The following is a 12,246-nucleotide window of genomic DNA, read 5'->3' as shown; positions in this document are numbered from 1 at the left end:
ATCTTTTATATCTATTCAAAAGTTAGATAATTTGCCAGATGATACAAAATGACATGTGACATTTGCATTTATTAATGCTCACGGCAGTGTGACGTCATAATTATGAGTCTTATAGGGCCACTGTCAAATAAAGTGTTACCAAATACCATGACTAGCAATTAATGAAACAACTGGGACAGTAACTGAAAAAATAATTAGCACAGAACATGAATTTTAATTGTTATTTACATCTGTAGCGCTGCAATGCATGCTAGGAGGCACGTTGGAGGACAACAGTGTTGACAGCAGGTGGAGCATTGATGGCCAAATGAAGCTTCTTGAAGCAATGAAACGTTGCAGCCAATTGGTTCAAATCTTCATGGTGGTCCATTTGACCTTATGACAGTTTTACGATGCCGCTGTCAAATAGTCTTACGGATTAATATCTTTTTTTGTAAATATCCCATAATACAGTGAGGACGGCTGCGGCTTATCTATTAACAAATGCCGTTTTCGTGTCATATTTGGTGGGTGGCGGCTTATAGTCAGGCGCACCTTATAGTCTGAAAATTACGGTAATTTGCCTGATGACACTTCATGACATCTGTCATAAGCATTTAGTAGTGCTCATGACAGTGTCATGTCATAATTATGACAGTCTTATGAACCCACTATCAAAGTGTTACTCAAATTTGTATTGGAACCAAAAACTGCATTTATATCCAGTCCGCATCTTTTACATGCATTCAAAAGTGACATCATTTGCCGGATGACACTTCATGGCATCTGTCATAAGCATTTATTAGTGCTCATGACAGTGTCATGTCATAATTATGATGGTCTAATGAACCCACTGTCAAAGTGTTACCGAAATTTGTATTTGGAAGTAAAAACTGCCTTTATGTCCTGTCCGCATCTTTTACATGCATTCAAAAGTGACATCATATGCCAGATGACATTACATAACATCTGTCATAAGCATGCATTAATACTCATGACAGTTGTCATGACATAAATATGACAGTTTTATGAACCCACTGTCAAAATGTTACTAAAAAAAGGATTGGAACCAAAAATTGTATTTATATCCAGTCCGCATCTTTTACATCCATTCAAAAGTGACATAATTTGCCAGGTGACACTTCATGACATCTGTCATAAGCATGCATTAATGCCCATGACAGTCCCATGTCATATTTATGACAATCTTATGAACCCACTGTCAAAGTGTTACTCAAATTTGTATTGGAACCAAAAACTATATTTATATCCAGTCCGCATCTTTTACATGCATTTAAAAGTGACATCATTTGCCAGATGACACTTCATGATATCTGTCATAAGCATGCATTAATGCTCACGACAGTGTCATGTAATAATTATGACAGTCTTATGAACCCACTGTCTAAGTGTAACTGAAATTTGTATGCTTTTATGTCCAGTCCGCATCTTTTACACCATTCAAAAGTGACATCATTTGCCAAATGACACTTCATGACATCCGTCATAAGCATGCAATAATGCTCATGACAGTTGTCATGACATAATTAAGAAAGTCTTATTAACCCAATGTACAAGTGTTACTGAAATTTGTATTGAAACCAAAAAATTGCATTTATATCCAGCCCTCATCTTTTACAAGCATTCAAAAGTGACCTCATTTGACAGTTGACACTTCATGACATCAGTCATAAGCGTTTATTAATGCTTATAACAGTGTCATGTCATAATTATAACTGTCTTATGAACCCACTGTAAAAGTGTTACTGAAGATTGTACTTGAACCAAAAACTGCATTTATATCTTGTCGGCATGTTTTACATCCATTCAAAAGTGACATCATTTGCCAGATGACACATCGTGACATCTGTCATAAGCATGCATTCATGCTCATCACAAATGTCATGTCATAAATATAAGTTTTATGAACAGACTGTCAAATAAACTGTTTGCCATTTTTATACACTCTTGTAGAAACCACACAAGGCTATCCACCGCCGACGCACTGACCCTATGGTGACGTTGTCCTCCGTGCTCGAGAGCATCATTAACGACATGCGCGACCACCCTAACGTAAGCGCCACCGACCGCCTTCTCGTCATTCCTTCCTTTCTTTGAAATGTCACGCTATTAAAACCTCCTTTCAGACGTATCCCTTCCACACGCCCGTAAATGCCAAGGTTGTGAAGGACTACTACAAGATAATCACGCGGCCCATGGACCTGCAAACACTGCGGGAGAACGTTCGCAAAAGAATGTACCCGTCCAGGGAAGAGTTCCGTGAAGCTGTCGAGCTTATTTACAAGAACAGCGCGACATACAATGGTACGGAAATTTACCTATAGGAAATTTTGAAGCATAACACTGCAGTGCTTTAAACCACATATATCGTAATATTTGATTATGTTTTTCAGGAGCAAAACATCCAATCACACAAGTTGCGCAGTCAATGCTGGATTTGTGTGATACAAAGCTAAAAGAAGTAAGTGTGACAACTGTTTTTTGTTCTATTTCACATCTTTTAAAACTTGAAAAATCATTCCGCAGAAAGAGGACAGACTGGTCCGACTTGAAAAAGCCATCAATCCTTTGCTTGACGACGACGATCAAGTGGCTTTCTCCTTCATCCTGGACAACATTGTGACCCAGAAGATGATGGTGGTTCCTGATGTAAGTTCTTTCTTTGTAGAGCTGGGAAAAAATATTGTCCGGCGATATATCGCGATCCTTTATGTCACCATCTGAGTACCGATACTTTTTTGTAAGTACTTTAGATACTTCTAATGTGCTGCGCCGGCCACAAGCCTAAGAAACAAGAGATGTCCTGATCCGATCATGCTGCTTTTCTTGGTCCACAGTGCGCTCAAGATTGCTTGTTAAAGTTAACGATGATTGACAGACGTTAAGCTTTGATCTTGCTAGAGACGCCTGGAAGCCGAAACTTCAAATCGTCGTTTAACTTGTTCAACAGTTGCTCTGGCAACTCATTGTGTGTAAGTGAGCAGCTAGAGCGGATTTGAGTGGACTGACTTAATGAAACATTTAATAAAAACAAGTATTTTTCTATGTTATTCTTGTTTTGAAATAATTCAGTGGAACTGTAACATGTTTAAAACTTTTTTTTTTTTTCGAATGATTTTTTTCGGTATCGGATCGGGACTTTTTATAAAATGTGAAGTGTTTTTTTAATGGTTTTTGTTCTGTTTTGCACATGAACAGTTGCTGCAACAGTTATTGCACTTTTCTATTTAAAAAAAAATGTCAAATGACATCTAGTTTAAATAGAGATACATGCCTCTCTGTTTTTATAAATTTTAAACGGTACTAGAAACTGCAATTTCTGGAGAAATTACGATAGGGCTTTGCTGTGGTAGATACAGATCTATCAGGTCACCACTCCCTGTTGATTTGGGGAAATTTCAGAGACACATCCTCGAATCAAAAGGTGGTCTTCATTTGTGAAAGAGCTAAAAAAAATTGACTCAAGTAAGAGTAGTGTTACTTCAAAATAGTTTTACAAAAGTAGAAGTAGTCATCCCAAAAATTGTCTTAAGTACAAATAAAAAATTATTCAGTCAAAAGAAGACTCAAGTAATGAATAACTTTTTTTTTCTTAACAATGATATATTTTTTTTCTTAGCACAACGTTATCTATCTGAACTGTAATTATTATTGTTTACTATAACATATCAATTAACCATATTAGACCAAAAATATACACAAAAACAATCGAATTCCGACTAGAAATAAAGAAACGAACCATCACCTGTCCCGTCCAAGAGCATGAGTGCCCTCTTGTGGATTAAAAAAAATATTTCCTACCATGAAATAAAAAAAATGATCATATCTCTGTTTTCGATGACCAAATAAAAACTGGGAGTAGGTTGAAATCAGCGCTATTGAGTCTAGTTCAGGGGTCCTCAACCTTTTTTGTACCACGGAGCGATGTTTTCCGGTGTTGTCAGATTTTGCACCCTTATGAAATTTTGCTCCCAAAGCTTTTCTGCCGGTGAAAAAAGCCCTCTTTTATATTCAGTTGGACTCTCAATGTTATCCCACGGTGCTAAAAAAAAACTATTTACATCATAAACATACATGTGCAACACGAAAATGGCGTAAATTAATGTTTAACGACCTGGCGAAGTCGTTAACTGAGAGAGCTGCGTGCAGTTGTTTTGTGCCGCTAACATGGCAAACGTAAGTTAATATTCCTTTCTTTAAAGAAAGTTTGTAGTATGTATGTTGGAATCGCTGCATTCGCAGTCATTTTTATGTTACGCGCATGCCAAATTTGTCAGAACACCGGCAATGTACTGAAGAAAAATACAGCAAATATAGAATAACATTTGTTTTTAGCCCCGTCGTGTTAAGTGCAAGGAAAATACAACTCACCCAGTGGCTGAATCTCCCGAGATGGGAGAGTGAGAGAAGCCCGATTCACAAAGATACGATGTTGGAAATTGTAGCAGTTTTCAGTGCTCTCCTAGCGATGTCAGGATATTCCCAAATTAGTTTAAACAAGAACCTCGGTAGAGTTGTCGTCTCAAATGTACGTTTAAGGTCGCCGTGATTTGCGATCTCTACAAGCTGATATTCCTTTTTTTTAACCTGTCCTTTTCAGCTTTTTGACACGGAGAATGGAAGTCTAAGTAGTGGTAGTCTGAACAGTTTTGATGTTTCACATTGAGAGTCTGACATACTCCCTTTGTGATCATTCAACATACCTCATTTATTACGACAAAACAGCGAACAGGAAGGGGTTATGGGGTAACAGAACAAAAGAAACACAAGTGAAGAAAGAGAAGAAACACAAACAACAACAAGAAATACATTGAACGCCTAACTACTCTAACTACTAATATGTTGGTGCTATCGTCAGCTAAATGTATTTCCGGTTGACACCATGTGGGGGGCCTGTTGACCAAGGAAAGGGGGAAGAAGGTGGGGGGAGTCTATAAACTAAGTGATAGAAAGGGGTAGAGTGTACACAAATCATCTCTGTGATTTAGAACCTAGTAATCGTGTGAATGCCTTGTGAGTGTTAGCCCGTTGGCGACCGACCCTACGCCGCCCCATTGCCCGCCCGAGTGCACCCAATAATATCCAGCCGCATGCGTGCCCCGCCAGGCGTGCAGCAGCCACGCAGACAATCGGAGACGCCACACGGGCGCCGACACGGGGCCACGGCCCCCACCCAGCCAGCCCGGGGAGGGAGGGCAGGCCCGCGGGGGGGCAGCGCAGCCCATCCCTCCTCCCGCAGCCCAGGAAAGGAGCCTTTTTGTATATTTGTTTACTGCTATATGTTAACTTGATACTGAAATAGTAGTGTGGTTTAGCCTGAGAGTATTTTTGAACAATTTTGGAACTAATGTACAAAACATTTTTAAAAAAAAAAAAAAAAAGGGGAAAAAAAGGAGGGGGGTGCATCAATAATCGTTTTATAATCGAATCGGAGCCTCTGCATCGTAATCGTAATCGAATCGTTAGGTGCCCAAAGATTCCCAGCTCTACCGTCCGCCCACCCGGGTCACGAGCCGCCGACAATGCACGCCACGGGCCCCCCAGCGGCCCACCAAGCCCAGGGCAGGGTCCCCCGCCGTAGCAGGCAACATCCAGCCAATACACCGCCGCCCAGCCAGCGATCCGCGGCGGAGCACTGGGCGGATACCCAGTTAGAGAAGAGAGGGGAAGGCGGAGGCAGGAGAATGCCGAGCAGCCGCCGCAGGGCGACGTGAGACCGGAGCCCCGATCTCCCCCCACTCCCGCGGCCCAGGCAGAGAGGAGGCCACGCCTCGGGAGCCATGCCATAGAAAAACGTGTTTGTGTCTACAAGCTGATGTTCCTGTTGCACAGACATGTTCGAATCCCTCGTTTTATTCACATACGGGTCACAAATCCACTCCTTCGCAGTTCGTGCGTCTTTAGTGATTGGGAAGTAGCATAGATTTTGTTTTCTTCGAGGTTGTAGGCTCATCTTCTGGCTCGTCAGGTTCCCTTTTGTCCAAAGACTTCCGTTTTTCAGTCATTCTAGTTTGGGGCCAATTACTTCCGGGAACAAATGTGATGGGCAAGGACCTACGTCATACGTTATTATCGAGGCCAAGCACACATAGATATACAAATCAAGATGTACTGCCAACAGTCCAATCAATGCATTTCTATGACGACCTCCTATCCTGTAGTTGTAGATCTAGAGTAGACAGGGATATTGGTGTGTTAAGGGGCACAGGCCAAAGTCAATCGGCCAGAATGCAGTCGTTAATAAATTATTATTTCTGCGCGGCCCGGTACCAAATGCGCCACGGACCAGTACCGGTCCGCAGCCCGATCGTTAGGGACCTCTGGTCTAGTTGACTATGTTAAATAGTTATAATTTTAGGGCGCTTTGAAGACGCCGTGTGATTGAACAGGCCACTGTGATCATATGACTTCCGACTGCAAGCGTGTTTGTGGTCATGTGACTATTGTTCCGTCCAATTGGTATCATGGAGTCGTGTGGTTATTGGCATCTCTTGCAAAAATAAAGTCGAATCTAATATGTAGAATGAAGAGGAAAAATGTAACGACTCTAGTTTAGCCCAAAGTAGCGGAGTAAGAGTAGCTCAATTAAAAAGTATAGCATGGTAAAACTACTCTGAGAAGTCCTTTGTTTCCAAAAGTGACTCAAGTCAATATAATGGAGTAAATTTAACGCATTACTACTACACTTCTTTAATTAACATTGTTTAATAATTGATCATCTCATTTCCTATTTTCTTTGTAGTCATGGCCTTTCCACCATCCTGTCAACAAAAAGTTTGTGCCTGATTATTACAAAGTGATAGTCGACCCGATGGACTTGGAGACTATTCGAAAGGTAAAGCATAAATATTTGTGTGTGTTGTGGTAGTTAGTAAAAGAATAACATTTCTATTTAGAAAAAAATAGACACAATTTTACAGCAATAGACGCCCAATCCATTTATTCTGAGAGGGATTGATTGGATGTCTATCGTCATCAATGGCATCCAAAGACTTAATGTATCATTTTCTCTTCAAACTTAACAGAACATCTCCAAGCACAAGTACCAGAACAGAGAAACCTTCCTCTCAGATGTTACTCTCATCCACACAAACAGCATCAAGTACAACGGTAAAAAGCATTTTTCTTGCCGTCTTGTTCAATAGAAAATGCACTGTTAAAAAAAAAAAAAAAAATTTAACTCAAAAAAATGGATTTAAGTTATTCGAACTGAACATTACTGCAATAATTTGAGTTAACTCAAAGTATCGGAATCGGCAAAAAAATAACGGACATGCCTTTTTTTAATATTTATATATATTTTTTAATTAAATCGTTTCTACTTGTATTTAACGTTACAGACATAATATGTTAAACTCATCCAGAGTCTTTAGTTTAGGCTTAAGGTAGGGTTATCAAATTTATCCCGTTAACGGCGGTAATTAATTTTTTATTACATTTTATCACGTTAAAATATTTAACGCAATTAACGCATGCACTGCACGACCCACTCACGCATTGTCGCGTTCAATCTGTAATGGCGTGGTTTTACCTATATATAGAGCTAAAAGGCAGCGTAAAATGAGTAGAGTGAATTTTGGCAGCCTTTGGAGCCTTTTTTTAATTGCCTAAGGCCTTACAATCCCTCTTCCTACGATTAGAAACATAATGGGAAGCAATTTGGGGAAGAAAGGTAGTAATTGATCTTTTTCTTAACACCCGATGTTATTTCCTAACGCAGAGAAGATATATCAATTGGTACCACTGCGCACAGTCATAGTTGCACTTCCCATCATGCATTTGGGCAGAACAGTTAAATGGCTACAGTATCATTTACTGAAAGCTCAACAAATACACTAGATGGCAATATTTAGTCACAATATACAAAGTCACATTTATCCTTTAAGAATTACAAGTCTTTCTATCCGTGGATCCCTCTCACAGAAAGAATGTTAATAATGTAAATGGCATCTTGAGGATTTATTGTCATAATAAACAAATACAGTACTTATGTACTGTATGTTGAATGTATATATTCGTCCGAGTTGTATTCATTTTTTTCTGAATGCATTGCCAAAATGTTTATGATCGGGAAAAATGATCGGGAATGATTGGAATTGAATCGGGAGCAAAAAAAAAGCAATCGGATCGGGAAATATTGGGATCGGCAGATACTCAAACTAAAACGATCTGATCGGGAGTGAAAAAACATGATCGGAACAACCCTAATTATTAGCTATAATATTATTATGAATTGGCTACAATACATAATGAACCTTTGAGCCGCCTCAAGTTTAACTTGATTACAATATTAATGAATTAGAACCATGTTTGTTGTCCACCTACAAAAACCATATTAAAACAAAAAATATATTTCCCTCCCCCATCTTTTCCCATTTTTAATTAATAGTATGAAAAAGTACCTGAACTTTTTGGAATTTCTCGCATTTCTGCATAAAACCACCATCAAATGTAATCTGATCTTTGTCAAAATCACACAGATGAAAAAGCAGTGTCTGCTTTAACTAAAACCACCAAACATTTATAGGTTTTCGTATTTTAATGAGGATTGTATGCAAACAATAAAAGAAGGGGAAAAATAAGGAAGTGAACCCGCTGCCTAAGGAGACTTAAAGAGCAATTGAAACCAATTTTTACCAAACAATTTAAGTCAGGTGTGTGACCAATCACTGATGAGTGGTTAAAGCTGCCCTGCCCACTATAAAACACACACCTGGTAAGAATTGTCTTGATGAGAAGGATTGTCTGATATGCATCATGGCTCGGTAGCCATGGTAGCTCTTTTTTTTTTTTTTTTTTTTTTTTGCTAGTTGTAACAAAGCAAGTGTCGCTAGGATGATTATAGTGCTGCAACGATTCATCGATTAACTTGAGTAATTCGATTAGAAGAAAAAAATAATCAAATTATGCTGCTTCGAGGATCTGTTTAATTAGAGTGGCGCTGTAATGGTTAGTTTTGAAAGTGTTTGCATTCAGTTTTATTGAGCCGGGTGGATACAATGCCCTCTAGTGGCCACAGTGAATATGACATAACTCATCTAACATTGCTGGATCCAACTGCTCCCTGTTAAGACCAACATAAGATTGTAAGTTTTTGTTTGAGTTAACATGATTGTTTATGCATATCTAGTTTAGTTTAGAGGTTTATTTAGCAGTTTTTCTTGTAGGAATATGTGGTTGCACGGTAAAGAGCATTTCTTTTTATAGCATTTTAAGCTAGCGGACTTTTGCCAAGCAAGTTAGCCTCTTGTTCTTTTGTTGTACTTTGCTTCAAGGACTTGTTTAATTAGAGTAGTGTTCAATGTTTTTTGGGGAAATACAGTGGTATGAAAAAGTATCTGAACCTTTTGGAATTTCTCACATTTCTGCATAAAAACATCAAATGTGATCTGATCTTTGTTAAAATCACACAGATGAAAATACAGTGTCTGCTTTAACTAAAACCACCCCAACATTTATAGGTTTTCATATTTTAATGAGGAGAGTATGCAAACAATAGCAGAAGGGGAAAAAATAAGGAAGTGAACCCGCTGCCTAAGGAGACTTAAAGAGCAATTGAAACCAATTTTTACCAAACAATTTAAGTTAGGCGTGTGCCCAATCACTGATTAGTGGTTAAAAGCTGCCCTGTCCACGATAAAACACACACCTGTTAAGAATTGTCTTGATGAGAAGCATTGTCTGATATGAATCATGGCTCGGTAAAAAAAGCTGAAGACTTGCTATCAAGGATTTTTGATTTGTATAAAGCTGGGAAAGGATACAAAACCATCTCTAAAAGTCTGGATGTTCATCAATCGACAGTTAGAGAAGTTGTCTACAAATGGAGAGATGTGCCAGACTGTAGCTACAGGAAGCGTCTGGTTGAAGTTATTAATGCCAAATGAGGGTGGGGGGGGGCGTCACTTACTTATTTTTCCCCTTCTGTCATTGTTTACATACTATCCTCATTAAAATATCAAAACGTATGAATGTTTGGCAGGTTTTTGTGAAAGCAGACGCTGTTTTTTTTCATCTGTGTGATTGTGACAAATATCAGATCACACTTGATGGTGATTTTATGCAAAAATGTGAGACGTTCCAAAAACATTCAGATACTTTTTCATACCACTGTAATTTTGAAAAAGCGCCATGGAGCCAAATGGAGCGCTGAACAGCTTCATGCGGATCTACAGCTGCGGGCTGCAGACCCCCGGTTTAGGGTTTCGGCTTGTGTACTTAAAATTTTAAGTATAACTTGACTACAAAGTTTTGTAGTTTTTTTTTTTGTTTTGTTTTGTTTTTTTACATTGTGGTATAATCACTGCTTTTGTGCGTCTTTCAAAGGTCGTGACAGTCCGTACACCAAGACAGCACTTGATATCATAAGTGTGTGCAGACAGACTTTGGATGAGGTATGCTGAAATGTATTTTGTGTCAAAGTTTAGTCTCAATTTGTAGGATGCAAAGCAAAATATGTCTTAATCCTATAATAATTTCTTGTGCCTTCAGTATGATGAACATCTGACCCAGTTGGAGAAAGACATCTCTACAGCCAAAGAGGCAGCTCTAGATGCCGCAGACTTTGAAAGTCTGGAATTGGCTCACGGATCATACATGACACAGGTAGGCATGTGCCGGTATGAGATTTTGACGGTACGATAACCGTGAGCAAAAATACCGCGGTTTCACGGTATCACGGTATTGCAATTATAGCTCCAAAATTTTGAGATGTATGGGTTTAAAAAAAAAAAAAGAAAGAAAGAAAGAAAACAATTTTTTTTTCCATTTTACAGGATTTTTTTTCAAAACATATTTGCAAATTGGAACAAGAATATAATGTGAAAATAGCTAAATTAACAAAAAACAACAAATATTTTAATTAAAATAAATAGAACCTAGACTATACCCACAGCCACAGCTCAAGTTGCTCAATATTAGAGTAAGAACAAAATAATTGCTATAAAAAAGTAAAAACACTTCTAAATAAAAATATATACTGTATGACTTTTTTGAGGGGGGGGGGCTCAAGTGAAGTTTTGCCATTTTCAGCCACTGTGTCAACTCTGGTCTACATGATGCCATGCCTTTGTGTTAAAAAGAACAACGAATTCATAAGGTAATAAGTCAGTTAAAAATGTATAAGTTAGTTTTATAAATTAGTTCAAATGTAAATATTGTTGAGGAAAGGTTTCATCTAAAAAAAAAAAAAGTGAGGGGTGAGACCTCCTTTCTCAATTAGCGATCTTTGACGCGATCTTTTTTCTTTCCCCCTTCATTCAAGCTTGTTTCTCACTCAGCGGCTGAGAGACATAAAAACTCGACGAAGCTGCTCTCCTAGCTTAGCCTAGCCTAGCCTAACATTCGTCTTTGTAAGTTTTAGTTAGTTTGTATTAGGGCTGTCCCAAACGACTAATTTTCTCCCGATTAGTCAGCCGACTATTTTTACGATTAGTCGACTAATCTAATAATGAAAAATTTTTTTTATTTATTTATTTTTTTTACTGATTTAGCAATGAAATTTTTGTTGACGCTTATCAATTCACAAAAACATATTGGAACACTCAAATTATTTATTAAAATACAAATAAACACGTAAATAACAATAATAAATCACACTTATCAATTCACAAAAACATATTGGAACACTCAAATTATTTATTAAAATACAAATAAACACGTAAATAACAATAATAAATCACAAATAAACAATGAGTTCAAATGCTAATAGAATTAACTAGTGTAGCATCCCGATTGAAAAGATGGTCTCTTAAACTGATGGTTTACAACTTTTATTCCATCCTTGATGTAAACACACTGTAAGAGCTACGGTGCACACCAATAAAGCAACACAATTAGAAATTAACAAAAACTTTTCACCTTTTTCCTTTTAAACCTTATTTATATATCAATGAATTGCCTATATGATTTGCCTTTACCTTAATTTATTACCTTATCATTGACAATCTCTCCCTTGAGTGCAATCACTGTATATACTGTATATATTTATGACCTTTTAACCTTATATAATTTTCTATGCCATAAAATATACCTTTCAATTAGCATTAAGAACAATACTAATAGCACTTATAGGCCCATTGTCAATGAAACATTATTATTTAGTAAGGCGACAGCACCCTCTGGTGTACAAAAAATGAAGAAAAAAAAATTACAAACTGCGTCAAGGCACTTGAGGTGTTTATTCACGGCCGACGTGCAGCCAAGCTTGGCATTTAAGAGACAGGACATAAGAGTGTACTCTCCTTT

The 12,246-nt window shown here is 37.9% G+C and overlaps 1 protein-coding gene across 6 annotated transcripts in view; it reads left to right on the top strand.

The window, feature by feature from the left end:
* taf1 (TAF1 RNA polymerase II, TATA box binding protein (TBP)-associated factor) overlaps positions 1–12,246 on the top strand; it is a 66,111-nt gene that overhangs the window by 42,267 nt on the left and 11,598 nt on the right. For all 6 annotated transcript variants that reach the window (XM_057820896.1, XM_057820899.1, XM_057820897.1 and 3 more), the window contains 8 exons: positions 1,954–2,052; positions 2,127–2,304; positions 2,394–2,461; positions 2,527–2,649; positions 6,743–6,835; positions 7,026–7,110; positions 10,327–10,394; positions 10,492–10,605. In XM_057820896.1, the coding sequence (XP_057676879.1) occupies positions 1,954–2,052; positions 2,127–2,304; positions 2,394–2,461; positions 2,527–2,649; positions 6,743–6,835; positions 7,026–7,110; positions 10,327–10,394; positions 10,492–10,605 (828 nt within the window). The remainder of the gene's footprint in view (positions 1–1,953; positions 2,053–2,126; positions 2,305–2,393; positions 2,462–2,526; positions 2,650–6,742; positions 6,836–7,025; positions 7,111–10,326; positions 10,395–10,491; positions 10,606–12,246) is intronic.

This window comes from Corythoichthys intestinalis, chromosome 18 (genome assembly GCF_030265065.1).
Source record: "Corythoichthys intestinalis isolate RoL2023-P3 chromosome 18, ASM3026506v1, whole genome shotgun sequence".
NCBI classification, from domain to species: Eukaryota; Metazoa; Chordata; class Actinopteri; order Syngnathiformes; family Syngnathidae; genus Corythoichthys; species Corythoichthys intestinalis.
The sequence above is the reverse complement of the archived record's forward strand: the minus strand, read 5'-3'. Positions and strand labels throughout refer to the sequence as shown.